This window comes from Gigantopelta aegis, chromosome 15 (assembly GCF_016097555.1).
Source record: "Gigantopelta aegis isolate Gae_Host chromosome 15, Gae_host_genome, whole genome shotgun sequence".
Taxonomy (NCBI): domain Eukaryota; kingdom Metazoa; phylum Mollusca; class Gastropoda; order Neomphalida; family Peltospiridae; genus Gigantopelta; species Gigantopelta aegis.
In genome coordinates, this window is record NC_054713.1 from 28,798,369 (window position 1) to 28,813,893 (window position 15,525).

Here is a 15,525-nt window from a genome sequence, read left to right on the forward strand (position 1 = left end):
ATTTAAAAAAAAATCTAAACACAAAATTCTTAACACCCATTTACTATAAACAAAATAAAAAATAAACATTTAATGTTTTCCTCCAGCACTGTGTAATAATTAAAAAACCCAAATGTCATCAAAGAAAAAGATGACATAATTCAACAGCGAGGAAATGTTACGAAACCGGTCCTAAACCGTTAATAAAACAAGTTAATGGCATCTTTCCCATCTCCCAACAATGACAACTCGTGGATCAATTCAATTTATTACCACAACTTTGATCTGCTGTTACGGCAATCCACTGTTACAGCCATATATACCACCGACACCACTGCACCTCACACAAACACACACACACACACACACACACACACACACACACATACACACACATACACACACACACATACACACACAACACACACATACATACATAGGCTGACACCAATTATGTGGCACGTGGCCCGCCACACACTCACTCACTCACTCACTCACAGACCGAGGAGGAGATGAGCCGAGAATCACTCACCTGAATCGTGGGCCACAAGCTGTACTCATCCCGCGGGTGTCGGTCCGTGGTCATGTTGAGTCCAGCGTAGCACTCGGGGCTGCCAAAAGAACGATACATCACAGTGAGAGGAGCTATACACAGTGAGAGACCGATTCAACACAACACAACACTACACACACACACAGCCGTTCTTCTGCATGCAATCACAGGCCGTTTGCAAAAAATGATTACCCAACCAGAGTTACTTAACTCGATAGTAGTACGACGACTGCACGATGGCACAGCATCGTTGTGTGGACGAGAACCCTCGGGGGGTTGTGTGGAGAGTAGCATTAACTCCACTTGAGTGGGATTCAGATTCTCGGGTTTTTTGGTTGGGTTTTTTTTTTCCCCCCTTTTTTGTAATATTTATAAAACAAAACCATACCCCTTGATGGGAAATGTCGTTATGTAGTAATAATATGAATATTAGGTTATTTTTCTACGATACTGTTACGAAGCAGTAATATGAATATAAGGTTATTTTTCTACGATGCTGTTACGTAACAGTAATATGAATATTAGGTTATTTTTCTATGATGCCATTACATAACAGTAATATGAATATTAGGTTATTTTTCTACGATGCCACTATGTAACAATGACATGAGGTTATGCCGTTATGTAACAATGATGCAAGGTTATTGGGCTATTTCTCGTTCCAGCCAGTACACCACGACTGGTATATCAAAGGCTATGGTATTTACTATCCTGTCTGTGGGTCAGTAATGTAAAAATGTAGCTGGTTTTCTCTTTAAGACTTTATGTCAGAATTACCAAATGTTTGGCATCTGATAGTAATTTTCAGTTTATATTTATAAAACAAAACCACCCCTCTTGATGGGAAATGCTGTTACATAACAGTAATATGAATATTAGGTATTTTCTATGATGTCGTTACATAACAGTAATATAAATATTAGGTTATTTTTCTATGATGTCGTTACATAACAGTAATATAAATATTTGGTTATTTTTCTATGATGTCGTTACATAACAGTAATATAAATATTTGGTTATTTTTCTACGATGCCGTTACGTAACAATGATGCGAGGTTATTTTCAGTTTATATTTATAAAACAAAACCACCCCTCTTTATCGGAAATGCCGTTACGTAACAGTGATATGAATATTAAGTTATTTTTCTACGATGCCGCTACGTAACAATGACGCGAGGTTATTTTCAGTTCATATGCATGCATTCAACCAGCAGATTTTGGTTGAATCATTCATGTCGCCCTCGCAGAGATAATCAAAAATGTTGAAGGAGAATTATTTTCGTTTTTAACACTCGAGTTGCTGAATTCGCTGCTGCAGGGTGGCATTAGGCAACGTGAAGTAGTGTAATATCTTCCTCCACAGCTCTCACACGCTCACTCATTTACTTTTTGCATTCATTTTCTCCATGATTAAGTAAAAAAAAAATTAGCTTTCTGTTTTGCAATAAACATATGTCTTCGGATTATATTATGAATTTTTTTTTTTTTTTTTTTTTTTTTTTTTTTTTTTCAAAATTCATTTTTCCTTTGCATGTGACAATAGTTGAATAGGTTCACAGTTAGGATGGTGATTCAAGTCAAACAGTATGTGAATAATTATTTTATAAACCTGCAGCACATTTTGCATATTGATTTGTGTTTTCAGGCTGGACGGAGAGTGTATGCGTGTGTCTCTATTGTTAGGCTTACAATCATGTCCAGGTTTGAATTTCACTTTGTCAAAACTACAGCATCAGGTTTCACTCACAAATTAATCTTCGTTTTTTGCTACCTTTTTTTCGGGGTTTTTTTTCTTCTGTTTTTTTGGCCATAAAACTTGGTGGGTTTTTTTAACAGAAAAAAATGGTTGGTTGATGGAACATCGCACATAGCAAACCAATCGCTGCTGGGTATTACTAATTCGTTTAAAGTAATGCAATGTTTCAAAAATAAAAATGAAAAATAAAAAAATAAACTATACTTCTAAAACAGGTTCAAAAGGCACTCTACTAATACATTGCAGTGAGTTCACTCTCCCCCCCCCCCCCATCATGTACTTCTTTGATTTACACTTTATAATGATGATACATTGCAGTGAGTTCACTTCTCCCCCCCCCCCCCATCATGTACTTCTTTGATTTACACTTTATAATGATGATACATTGCAGTGAGTTCACTTCTCCCCCCCCCCATCATGTACTTCTTTGATTTACACTTTATAATGATGATACATTGCAGTGAGTTCACTTCTCCCCCCCCCACCCCATCATGTACTTCTTTGATTTACACTTTATAATGATGATACATTGCAGTGAGTTCACTTCTGAGTTCCCCCCCCCCCCATCATGTACTTCTTTGATTTACACTTTATAATGATGATACATTGCAGTGAGTTCACTTCTCCCCCCCCATCATGTACTTCTTTGATTTACACTTTATAATGATGATACATTGCAGTGAGTTCACTTCTCCCCCCCCCCCCATCATGTACTTCTTTGATTTACACTTTATAATGATGATACATTGCAGTGAGTTCACTTCTCCCCCCCCCCCCATCATGTACTTCTTTGATTTACACTTTATAATGATGATACATTGCAGTGAGTTCACTTCTCCCCCCCCCATCATGTACTTCTTTGATTTACACTTTATAATGATGATACATTGCAGTGAGTTCACTTCTCCCCCCCCCCATCATGTACTTCTTTGATTTACACTTTATAATGATGATACATTGCAGTGAGTTCACTTCTCCCCCCCCCCCCCCATCATGTACTTCTTTGATTTACACTTTATAATGATGATACATTGCAGTGAGTTCACTTCTCCCCCCCCCCCCCACCATGTACTTCTTTGATTTACACTTTATAATGATGATACATTGCAGTGAGTTCACTTCTCCCCCCCCCCACCATGTACTTCTTTGATTTACACTTTATAATGATGATACATTGCAGTGAGTTCACTTCTCCCCCCCCCACCATGTACTTCTTTGATTTACACTTTATAATGATGATACATTGCAGTGAGTTCACTTCCCCCCCCCACCATGTACTTCTTTGATTTACACTTTATATGAAGATGATGATACATTGCAGTGAGTTCACTTCTCCCCCCCCCCCCCATTCATGTACTTCTTGACTTCTTTTACACTTTATAATGATGATACATTGCAGTGAGTTCACTTCTCCCCCCCCCCACCATGTACTTCTTTGATTTACACTTTATAATGATGATACATTGCAGTGAGTTCACTTCTCCCCCCCCCCATCATGTACTTCTTTGATTTACACTTTATAATGATGATACATTGCAGTGAGTTCACTTCTCCCCCCCCCCATCATGTACTTCTTTGATTTACACTTTATAATGATGATACATTGCAGTGAGTTCACTTCTCCCCCCCCCCATCATGTACTTCTTTGATTTACACTTTATAATGATGATACATTGCAGTGAGTTCACTTCTCCCCCCCCCACCATACTTCTTTGATTTACACTTTATAATGATACATTGCAGTGAGTTCACTTCTCCCCCCCCCCCACCATGTACTTCCCACCATGTACTTCTTTGATTTACACTTTATAATGATGATACATTGCAGTGAGTTCACTTCTCCCCCCCCCACCATGTACTTCTTTGATTTACACTTTATAATGATGATACATTGCAGTGAGTTCACTTTCCCCCCCCCCTACCATGTATTTCTTTGATTTACACTTTATAATGATGATACATTGCAGTGAGTTCACTTCTCCCCCCCCCCCATCATGTACTTCTTTGATTTACACTTTATAATGATGATACATTGCAGTGAGTTCACTTCTCCCCCCCCCCCCACCATGTACTTCTTTGATTTACACTTTATAATGATGATACATTGCAGTGAGTTCACTTCTCCCCCCCAATGTACTTCTTTGATTTACACTTTATATTAATAATACATTGCAGTGAGTTCACTTCTCCCTCCCCATGTACTTCTTTGATTTACACTTTATATTGATAATACATTGTAGAATCCACTTCTCTCCCACCCCCATATACATCTTTGTTTTACACTTTATATTGAAGATACATTGCAGTGAGTTCACTTCTTCTCCCCCCCCCCCCCCCCCCAATGTACTTCTTTGATTTACACTTTATATTGCTGTTTTTATTTGTATTTGATACCACCACTTTCTCTACAAATGCAATTTATGATTGCAAGACACAGGTGTTATACTAGTATAAAGTATGGGCAAGCTACCTGTATTCAGCGGTCACCCGCCTTAAGTGGCCACTTTTTTCCCTCCCAAACTATTTATACTGTAAATGAACCTGTAATAAGCGGTCACCTGTTTAACGCAGCTAGCGGTCACCTAAATCAGATCCCAAATCACTAAAATACCTGTATTAAGCGGCCACATTAAATGTTTACTGTTATATAAAAGGGATATTTAACAACAACGATAAGGTGCAGCAATTACCCGATATTCACACTTTCATGAATACTAGTACCCATTCAGTCCCGACATCTCAACTGTGTATCAATTAAGAAAGTAGGACTTGGAATGCATCTAACTGCCTCTGGGCAGCCTACATCTGGACATATGTACCGGTAAATGCACTTACTATGACAAATCACTGCATGAAGTATGAATTAAATAATTAAATGGAAAAAGACGGTTAATTTAATACATTCCAGTTGCTTTTTTTTTTCGAAAGGAGGCGTCATGTCAAAAGTTGATTTATAGCCAATTGTAATGTACACATCCGTTAATTAGCAGTACATATGGTAAAACAAGAAACAACAACAAATTGTTTAAAGACTTTATATGTGGCAACTTGTAACCAGCAGCCACCTGTCTTAAGCGGCCAATCTTATCTACTCCCTTGTGTGATCGGTGGCGTCGTGGTAGGTTACAGTCCATTTAATCTCCAAAAGTAATGCCCGCCACCTACCCACCTACCCACACCCACCCCCACCCCCACCCTCACACACCAATATCGTTTCTAAATATTGAAAACAAATGCTAAACAAAAAATCCAGACTGTAATTAGTAGCGGTTCTAAAGATGTACTAAAATGTTTTTAAATTTTCAACTGTCCAGAGATTTCTCCAAAGATAATGCCTTAGCAAGAGACACTGCCTATCCCCCACCCCACCCCACCCCCACCCCACCCCCGATCCTCCCTGGATTTATTTTAAGGTGCTGATCGATAAATAATGGATACACAAAATCACCACATGTGACAGATACACAGCCTTACACAATGTGTTATGCCAGACTTGTCAGCTGGTATGTTAGAAAATGTCAGTGAAGAGTTTTAACTCTATGCATAGATAAAACATCGTATCTTGCTCTCATTGTTTGAAACTTTTTAAACCACAGTATGCGAATACAGGTGCGCTCAATACAAAGGAATAATTGTTGGCTTAAAGGTTGCTGTGTTGGTGTTTGAAGAAGAAGTTTGTTTTGTTAAACGACACCACTAGAGAACACTGAGTTATGAATCATCAGTTATTGGATGTCAAACATTTGGTAATTCTCACTCGTAGTAATCAGAGGAAACCCGCGATATTTTCTTAATTTAACTGTTGTAGCACATGCCTGTCTTGGGCACAGATGTCAGCCTCGGCCGGATCCTCCGTCCAGGACAGGAAAGAGGTGGGGTGGGTTGGGGGGGGGGGGGGGGGGGGAGACCGCCTGCACTGGCAGGTGCGAGGGAGCACCAGAAGTCCGACCGGAGCCGGTAACAGGCGGAGTGTGATTTTTTTTCATGCAGCAAAGGATCGTTCATATGCACTTTCCCAGACAGGCAAGCACATAACACAGTCTTTAACTGACCAGTTGTGGTGCACTGGTTGGAATGAGAAAAACGTAATTAGTTGAATGGATCCACTGAGGTGGTTCGATCCCAATACAAAAGAATAACAGTTGGTTAAAAGGGCCTGTATTAAACGATGATATTGTTGCTGTATTAGTATTTGAAGTAGACCATTAAAAACCGGCCTCAGTGGCATCGTGGCAGGCCATCGGTCTACAGGCTGGTAGGTACTGGGTTCGGATCCCAGTCGAGGCATGGGATTTTTAATCCAGATACCGACTCCAAACCCTGAGTGAGTGCTCCGCAAGGCTCAATGGGTAGGTGTAAACCACTTGCACCGACCAGTGATCCTAACTGGTTCAACAAAGGCCATGGTTTGTGCTATCCTGCCTGTGGGAAGCGCAAATAAAAGATCCCTTGCTGCTAATCGGAAGAGTAACCCATGTAGTGGCGACAGCGGGTTTCCTCTCAAAATCTGTGTGGTCCTTAACCATATGTCTGACGCCATATAACCGTTAATAAAATGTATTGAGTGCGTCGTTAAATAAAACATTTCTTTCTTTCTTTCTAGACCATTAAAACGAAATGGGTGTCAAAATAATTTGAAATGAAGAACAAAAGTGAAGATATTTTCTGTCCATTTGAATAGAAATATCACACAGTGGATCTCAGACAAAGACCACTTCTTTAAAATAACTTACTGTTATGTTATGTTATGTTATGTTGGGCGAGGTGCAGTGGTTTGCAGGATCAATGCTCCATGGGGGGTGGAGGGCAAACTAGGTGACTGGATTCTATATGTACACTGGTTTTTCCAGGTGGTGAAAACAGGGGTAAAAAATGGCACAGGCAGAGGAAAAGAGGATGGATGGATGGATGGATGGATGGATGGATGGATGGACAAATGGATGAAGGGAGAAATGGATGCATGCATGGATGGATGGATGGATGGATGAAGGGACATATGGATGGATGGATGAAGGGACAAATGGATGGATGGTTGGATGGATGGATGGATGGATGGATGGATGGGACAAATGGATGGATGGGACAAATGGATGGATGGATGGATGGAAGGATGGATGGATGGATGGATGGATGAATGAATGAATGGATGGATGGGTGGATGGTTGGATGGATGGATGGATGGATGGATGGATGGATGGATGGATGGATGGATGGATGGATGGATGAATGAATGAATGAATGAATGGATGGATGGGTGGATGGTTGGATGGTTGGGTGGATGGTTGGGTGGTATTTGGATGATGGATGGATGGAGAGACAGACGGATGGATAAAAAATTAAAAAATAAAAAATGTGGTAAAAATGTGTTTGTCTATATAAACAAATTAAACTTCTGATTTGGTTTATTTAGTATCAAATATAACTGAATTGTCTTCCCAAATATTGTATTAAAAGCCATCAAAAGCATAGGGGGAAAGGAGGGACTGCTTCCCCCCCCCCCCCCGCCCCCCAATGAACTCTGAAGATTATGTATTGCTCCACACAGCTGAAACATAAACTAATATATAACTGCACACCCACCCACGCCCCCCACCCCCACCCCCATTACTGATATCTTCCAATACCTACGTATGTATAGTGTTATCAATTTAGCATATGAATTTCTAAAGAGGACTGTGTTTAATGATTTTATTGTAGATAAGACAGTATATTGGTTTTCTTGTAGGCAATTTGCATCTGTGATCTGTAGCAGATATTGATAACTGTAAATCATTAAACATAAGTAAAGTAAATAATACAGTATTCAAAACAATATACGGGCCATGGAATAAAATTACAGTATATATATATACTACTCAAAAGAATTTAAGGGTCAAAAATTTATAACCAACTAAGTTTCAGAGTGTATTAGATTGATGATGTAAACTACACCAATTTTTTTATTTATTGTTCCATATTTACAAAAACCCACAAATAAACGTCACTGTATACAAGAAAGTCACATGACATGCTGTCAAAGTTGAAGGATGTCAAACATGGATTTTACACATTAGAACATTCGTTTAATAGTGTGTGAATCCACCCCTGGCGCGAATACACTCGACACATCGTTGCCTCATGCTGTTGATCAGACGTCTGAAGAACTCTTGGGGAATGGCCTGCCACTCTGCCATAAGAAGTTGACCCAGATCATGAAGGTTGGCCGGAGGGGCATGGTTATCCCGAACTCTCCTGCCTAATTCGTCCCAGGCATGCTCTATTGGGGCCAAGTCAGGCGAATATGCTGGCCAATCCATCCTGGCGATACCTTGTTGTCTGAGAAAGTCCGTTACCACCCTGGCGCGGTGGGGTCTGGCATTGTCATCCTGCAGAACTGCCCCGCCGCCAATCTGCTGAAGGCCTGGGAGAACCAACGGCCAGATAATCTCATTCAGATAGCGGATTCCATTCAGATTGCCATCCACCACATAGAGGGGGGTCCTGTGGTGGATAGAGATGCCGCCCCACACCATGACACTGCCACCACTGAACCGGTGATGTTGTCTAACGTTAACGTTAGTGAAGCGCTCCCCAGGACGTCTGTAGACATGAACCCGACCGTCGTTGAACTGGAGACTAAACCTGGACTCATCAGTGAACATCACTCGACCCCACTGAACACGTTGCCACCGCAGATGAAGCGTGCACCAGTGACGTCTGGCCGTTCTGTGACGTGGTAGGAGTGGTGGTCGAACAGCCTGGCGACGGCAGCGTAGATTATTGCCTCTCAGACGATTGTGTATGGTTTGATCAGACACTCGAGTTCCAGTCGCAGTCCGCAGATTATCACGTAATCGGCGTGCAGTGGTTGTGCGTTGACGTAGAGCCATATTGGTGATGTAGCGGTCCTCTCTATTTGTAGTGCTTCGGGGTCTTCCCGAACGTGGACGATTTCGAACAGAATTCGTTGCTTGGTACCGTTGCCACAGTCGGCCAACGACACTCTGACTGACACCAAGTCTCAGAGCAACATTTCTTTGCATATTGCCATCCTGAAGCCAAGCTTATAAATTTGTATTACATTTCCTTTGTGTCCTAAAAAATTCATTTATTGCACGAGAACACAAACTCGTTCAAATCTGTGCATCATGAATAGTATACCAAAAGTCGTGGTATGTGCTACCTTGTCTTGGAGATGGTGCATATAAAAGATCCCTTGCTACTAATAGAACAGACAGTATGTTAAAATTATCCAAATTTAATGTTTGACATCCAATAGCCGACGATTACTAAATCAATTTGCTCTAGTGGTGTCATTAAACAAAAGAAACTAACTAGACCAGAATTACATGAAAATTAGACCACAACAAATAAAAGTCATTTCACAGAGAACAAAATCTGATATATGTTGGAATTTTCTGATACAGGACTGTGCAAGTCAACATGGTTCCAATTGTCCCAAATCACTTTGGGCCTCAATAGATCGTACCCTCTAGTGATGAGAAAATACTGGCCTCGATGGCGCAGTGGTTAAGCCATCGGACTACAGGCTGGTAGGTACACGTTTCGCAGCCCGGTACCGGCTCCAAACCAGAGCGAGTTCTTAAGAGTTCAATGGGTATTGTGAAAAAATTGTGAGCTATCAGCTTTTAAAATGTCAGCATAAATAACATAACAAAATATTCATTCAATTTCATATTTAGATTGTCTTTCAACTGAAGGAGGGAGGGGGGCAACGCTAACCAATGTGTTCCTGGTTGTCATGGTGTATACCTCAAAATACATTTTACTCACAATAGAAAAGGTGTGTACCTTGAAACTGAAAGAAAGAAATGTTTTATTTAACGACGCACTCAACACATTTTATTTACGGTTATATGGCATCAGACAAATGGTTAAGGACCACACAGATATTGAGAGAGGAAACCCGCTGTCGCCACTTCATGGGATACTCTTTCTGATTAGCAGCAAGGGATCTTTTATATGTACCATCCCACAGACAGGATAGCACATACCACAGCCTTTGATATACCAGTCGTGGTGCACTGGCTGTGATGAGAAATAGCCCAATGGGCCCATCGACGGGGATCGATCCTAGACCGACCGCGCATCGAGTGAGCCCTTGAAAACTGATGACAAATACTTCAAGCAAATAAGATTTATCTTTAGTTTTAATTCATTATTTCACATTAATGAGATATCACAGTTCACATATCACATATCATGTGGGAGAGTAAAAAAAAAAATTCCAAGAATCCTTCTGGGTTTTTTAAATGTCATTTTGGTTAAGACATACAACCTGAGCCATAAAGAAGAGTTTTTAAAGTAATACAAAGTCAGGATCAGTTTCGTCTAAACAAATTAATTTATTAGTTAGAATATTTATAAATGTGATAAGTTATTTTTAATAATATTTTAAGCAATACAAAATACTTTTAGCAAGATTCCAATGGAAAAACTAGCTACAAGTATTTTAATGAAAATATATACATATACATCTTTCTTAGCACATGGAAATCCCCCCCCCCCCTCCCTTTAGAAAGAAGTATATATGGCCACCTCCTTATACATAAATATATTTATATCAACTGGTATATCAAAGGCCGTGGTATGTGCTATCCTGTCTGTGGGATGGTGCATATAAAAGATATTTTGCTACTAATGGAAATATGTAGCGGGTTTCCTCTCTATGATTATGTCAAAATTACCAAATGTTTGACATCCAATAACCGATGGCGGGTAGCCACAAGAGACAAGCACCTGTCATAGAGAGAGACATAGGCTGGGATGTGGAGGTGAACAGCGAAAGAAATTGAAAGATAGGAGGAGTTGCCAGATCGGGAAGAAATGAGATGGAATTCAAATGAGTAACAGGAAAGGGGGCAGTGGGATTAAAAAATATATATAATAATAAACCAAAACACAAGATAAGAACTTTATGCTACATAATCTTTATGCAATAAATATCATTGCATTTTCTGAACTTTAATGTTCATGACAGGCAAAGAATTAGCTACACATATGCATTGTGGTAATGGGGAATTTCCTGGATATTTACCCCTATCATTTCCTCCCAGTTAAATTCCACAATTTCATTTCACCCCTGGACAGTACTTCCTAGTACTTATCCCCCTGTCCCCTCTCCCCCGTTACTATTGTGAACCTATTAATGCAATCCAGTTAACCATAGCAACAATTTAAAAATGAAAAAAATAATAGTAATATGTATGAATAATATTGTGTTAATAGGAACAAACATTAAGATGACTAAATAAATAATTAAATAATGAAATAGAAATGTACTATATGTATCATTCTATATATAGTAGAATGAATAGAAATACTTTTCTCACCAAGTAACAGGAACATATGTCGATTTTAAAGGCATATATGCTGTTTATAAATATTTAAGATAACAGAATGAATAGAAATACTTTTCTCACCAAGTAACAGGAACATATGTCGATTTTAAAGGCATATATGCTGTTTATAAATATTTAAGATAACAGAATGAATAGAAATACTTTTCTCACCAAGTAACAGGAACATATGTCGATTTTAAAGGCATATATGCTGTTTATAAATATTTAAGATAACAGAATGAATAGAAATACTTTTCTCACCAAGTAACAGGGATGTAAGTTGATTTTAAAGGCATATATGCTGTTTATAAATATTTAAGATAAGGCCAAACAAAATAAATTTCTGATCTCTGGTCACCGCAACGTTGATTTTGACCTCGCGCGTCAACACTTTTTTTAAACATTTCCCCGCGGTATGACGTCGGTTTTTGTAGGAGTAACCTGTGAGTTGTACAGAACACCCCAAGCTACTGTTTAGGTAAATATTTAGGGCACTATGGCCACTGAGGATGGACCAAAGCAGATGAGAACAATGTCAAAAAATAAATATACCCAACTTTTGTACATGCAATCCATGCTTAAAAAAAAGAAAAAAAGAAAAAAGAAAAAGAAAAAAAAAGAAAAAAAAAGAAACCACATCGCCACATCCATTCTGGAACTTTGGTTCGGACCAGAGACCAACTTTTGTTTTTCCGGCCTAACAGAATGAATAGAAATACTGTTTCAACAGACACATAATACTTTTTATAATAATCTTCAAGTCATGGATTTAAGGATGGTAGGTACTGGGTTCACATCCCACCCAAAGCAAGTTTAACGACTCAATGGGTAAGGGGGACGGGACGTAGCCCAGTGGTAAAGCACTCGCTTGATGCATGGCTGGTTTAGGGTCGATCCCCGTCGGTGGGCCCGTTGAGCTATTTCTCGCTCAAGCCAGTGCACCACGACTGGTACATCAAAGGCTGTGGTATGTGCTATCCTGTCTATGGGATGGTGCATATAAAAGATCCCTTGCTGCTAATCAAAAAGAGTAGCCCATGAAGTGGCGACAGCGGGTTTCCTCCCTCAATACCATGTATCCGACGCCATATAACCATAAATAAAATGTGTTGAGTGTGTCGTTAAATAAACCATTTCATTTCATTTCAGTGGGTAGGTGTAAGACCACTGCACTGACTTCTCTCTCACAAACAACAAACTGCTAACCTACTGTCCTGGATAGAATGCCCAGATAGCTGAGGTGTGTGCCAAGGACAGCGTGCATGAACCTTCATGGATATTATCACAAAAATAAACAAAGAAAAAAACAATTACCATGGAGAAATGTACGGGGGAATTGTCCAGGTGGAAACTGACTTGGAGGATGTAATGGAGGAAACTGACCAGTGGGGAAATATTCAGGGTGGGCGAATGCCCAAGAATCATGCTTTAGCTGCAATACACTATAGAGACTGAGTACACAGATGTACTACACAGACTGAGTGCAAAGTTTACACATGTACCGTTTTATTGATTTGAAGTTTTTTACTTCTATTTTTACTTCTACTGAAAGAAGTTGTGGTTAAAGTTTGTTTAGAGCATTTTGATTTACTATTGGATATCAAACATTTGATAATTTTGGCATATAGTCTTAAAGAAGAAACCTGCTAGATTTTTCCATTAGCTGCAAAGGATCTTTTATATGCACCATCCCACGGATAGGATAGCACAAACTATGGCCTTTGATGTACCAGTCATGGTGCACTGGCTGGCACGAGAAACAGCCCAACATTGGGCCCACCGACGGGGATCGATCCTAGACTGATCGTGCATCAGACGAGCACTTTACCACTGGACTACAGCCCGCCCCACCCCACCATTAGCAATGACTGATTGACCGACTGACTGACTGACTGACTGACTGACTGAATGTTTAACAGCACCCCAGCATGAAAAATACATTGGCTATCCATTATTAGCAATGGTGAATTCTAAAGTCATGTTTTACAGCTGTTAAAGTGAATGTGGCGATGGTGACCAGGGTGACAAGTGATGATCCTGTAATGACCACTGATGATATCGCGGTGGATATAAAGCATCACTCTGCCACGCGGCGGACGATGTGAGAGATTTGTTCAGACCACTGTGACAAACGACATAATTAGTGGTGTGAGACCACTACTGCTGCCCACCCACGCACTCCCCTGCATTGCTATCATTATTATTATTTGTTGTTTGTTATTGATGTTATCTAATTCTTATGTCTGTTTGATATTGTGCAATACTATTGTGCAATAAATTGAATTGTCAAATTTACAAAGGCATCATTTATTATTATCAACATTTCCAGTCAACAGCACGACTTGTGAGATATGATTACAAACTTCACTCGATGAGATATAAATCATATTTGACAAAAAACATGAAATATCCTTTATATAATCTATCCTACGACAGCTGACTTTGTTGTGCACCTTGGCATGTGCTGTCCTGTTTGTAGGAAAGTAAACAACACACATATGACAGCTGTGTACACTCTGTCCTATAGGCTGATTTTGCTGCATACCTTGGCACATACTGTCCTGTAGGTAAGTCAATAACACTTGTAAGACAGCTGTGTATATTCTGCCCTATAGGTAGTACTAAACCAAATAACTTCCGGCTGGGTCAAAGTTCGAGGTGCACCCAACTTTTGATAGAGAAGTGAACACCACAAGTCCTGTGGTTGGTTATAAATGTGAGTGTGTTGGTTGTAAAAAATAATAGTTTCATCTGGGTAAAAAAAATTTGCAATTTTATTTCATCTAGTACCAATGTGTCAAGTAGCCTTGTGCTTGAAACATGTATGGGGTACCTGTAAAAAAAAGTACTAAAATTTTGTGCGAAACTAGGGTAGTCATAGACGCTACCCGTTATCTCAGAAACGAGCAGCTTGACCCCCATTTTTTTCTGATTCACTTTAAGTGTAAGGGGTGGTAGTATTTATATCCATGGCGTTTATGTCGGTTGATACGTTGCAGGTAGGAGTTTTAGCCACATATATTACTATTGTCGTCTATGGGATTTGATTTGGTAGTATACACCCTATAGCACATATTCAGTGCATAATAAAAAATATTATGATTTTGTCATTTTATTTAATTAAACTATACTGGTTGATTAATTAGCCATCACTCGATCATGCAAGTTCACAATGACCTTGACCTTGACAATAATCTCTGTACATGGCTCTGAATGGAGTTTGAATCAAAGTTAGCACTGAAGAAAAGTTGGTTTTGGCCTATAATTCATACTGTAAAGATTTCAATAATTTCTTTTTACATGGTATTTGACTTGCCATATACAACTGCTCTTAAATATGATATTATATATAGGCAACCTGAACTAAGATTTTAATAGCAATTTATTTTTATATTAAAAATAGCATGTGTCAATAGTGGGTTAATGTCTTTAGTTTCCATTAACATTGTTAATTTTTTATGTATGAAATTCTGAAAACTCAAATTTGTAAAGAAGTTGATTTTTATTGTCATTTTGACATATTTATAGGGTGCTAAGTTATATTTTGGACAAATTTGTAGTTTTATGCAAAATTTAAAGTAAATTTGAAGAAAAACTTTACCAAAAACATAATTAAATTTGTTGTCACTATTGTGCCTTCTGTTCTTATTTGTACATAACAATAAGGTTGTTAAACATATACTTAGATCTCCAGATCATTTTTTTTTTTTAATAATCACTTAGTTAGCTCTCATGAAAAGCATTTTGAGTTTATACTAGATTCAGAACCAATTTTTTCAGATTTGATTATCTGCCTTGGATTAAGTTGATAATTTATTTTATTGTTAAAGCTGTATTACCTAATGTTACTAGCTAAATAAAATGCTGGATTACAGATTGTAGGAATACATCTAATG

At 39.0% G+C, this 15,525-nt stretch overlaps 1 protein-coding gene across 3 annotated transcripts in view; it reads right to left on the minus strand.

Annotated features, from left to right (window-relative positions):
• Positions 1 to 633, minus strand: part of LOC121390769 (zinc finger protein rotund-like) — a 176,016-nt gene extending 175,383 nt beyond the window's left edge. For all 3 annotated transcript variants that reach the window (XM_041522679.1, XM_041522678.1, XM_041522677.1), the window contains exon 1: positions 512 to 633. In XM_041522679.1, the coding sequence (XP_041378613.1) occupies positions 512 to 610 (99 nt within the window). In that variant the 5' untranslated portion in view covers positions 611 to 633. The remainder of the gene's footprint in view (positions 1 to 511) is intronic.
• Positions 634 to 15,525: the final 14,892 nt, after the last annotated feature.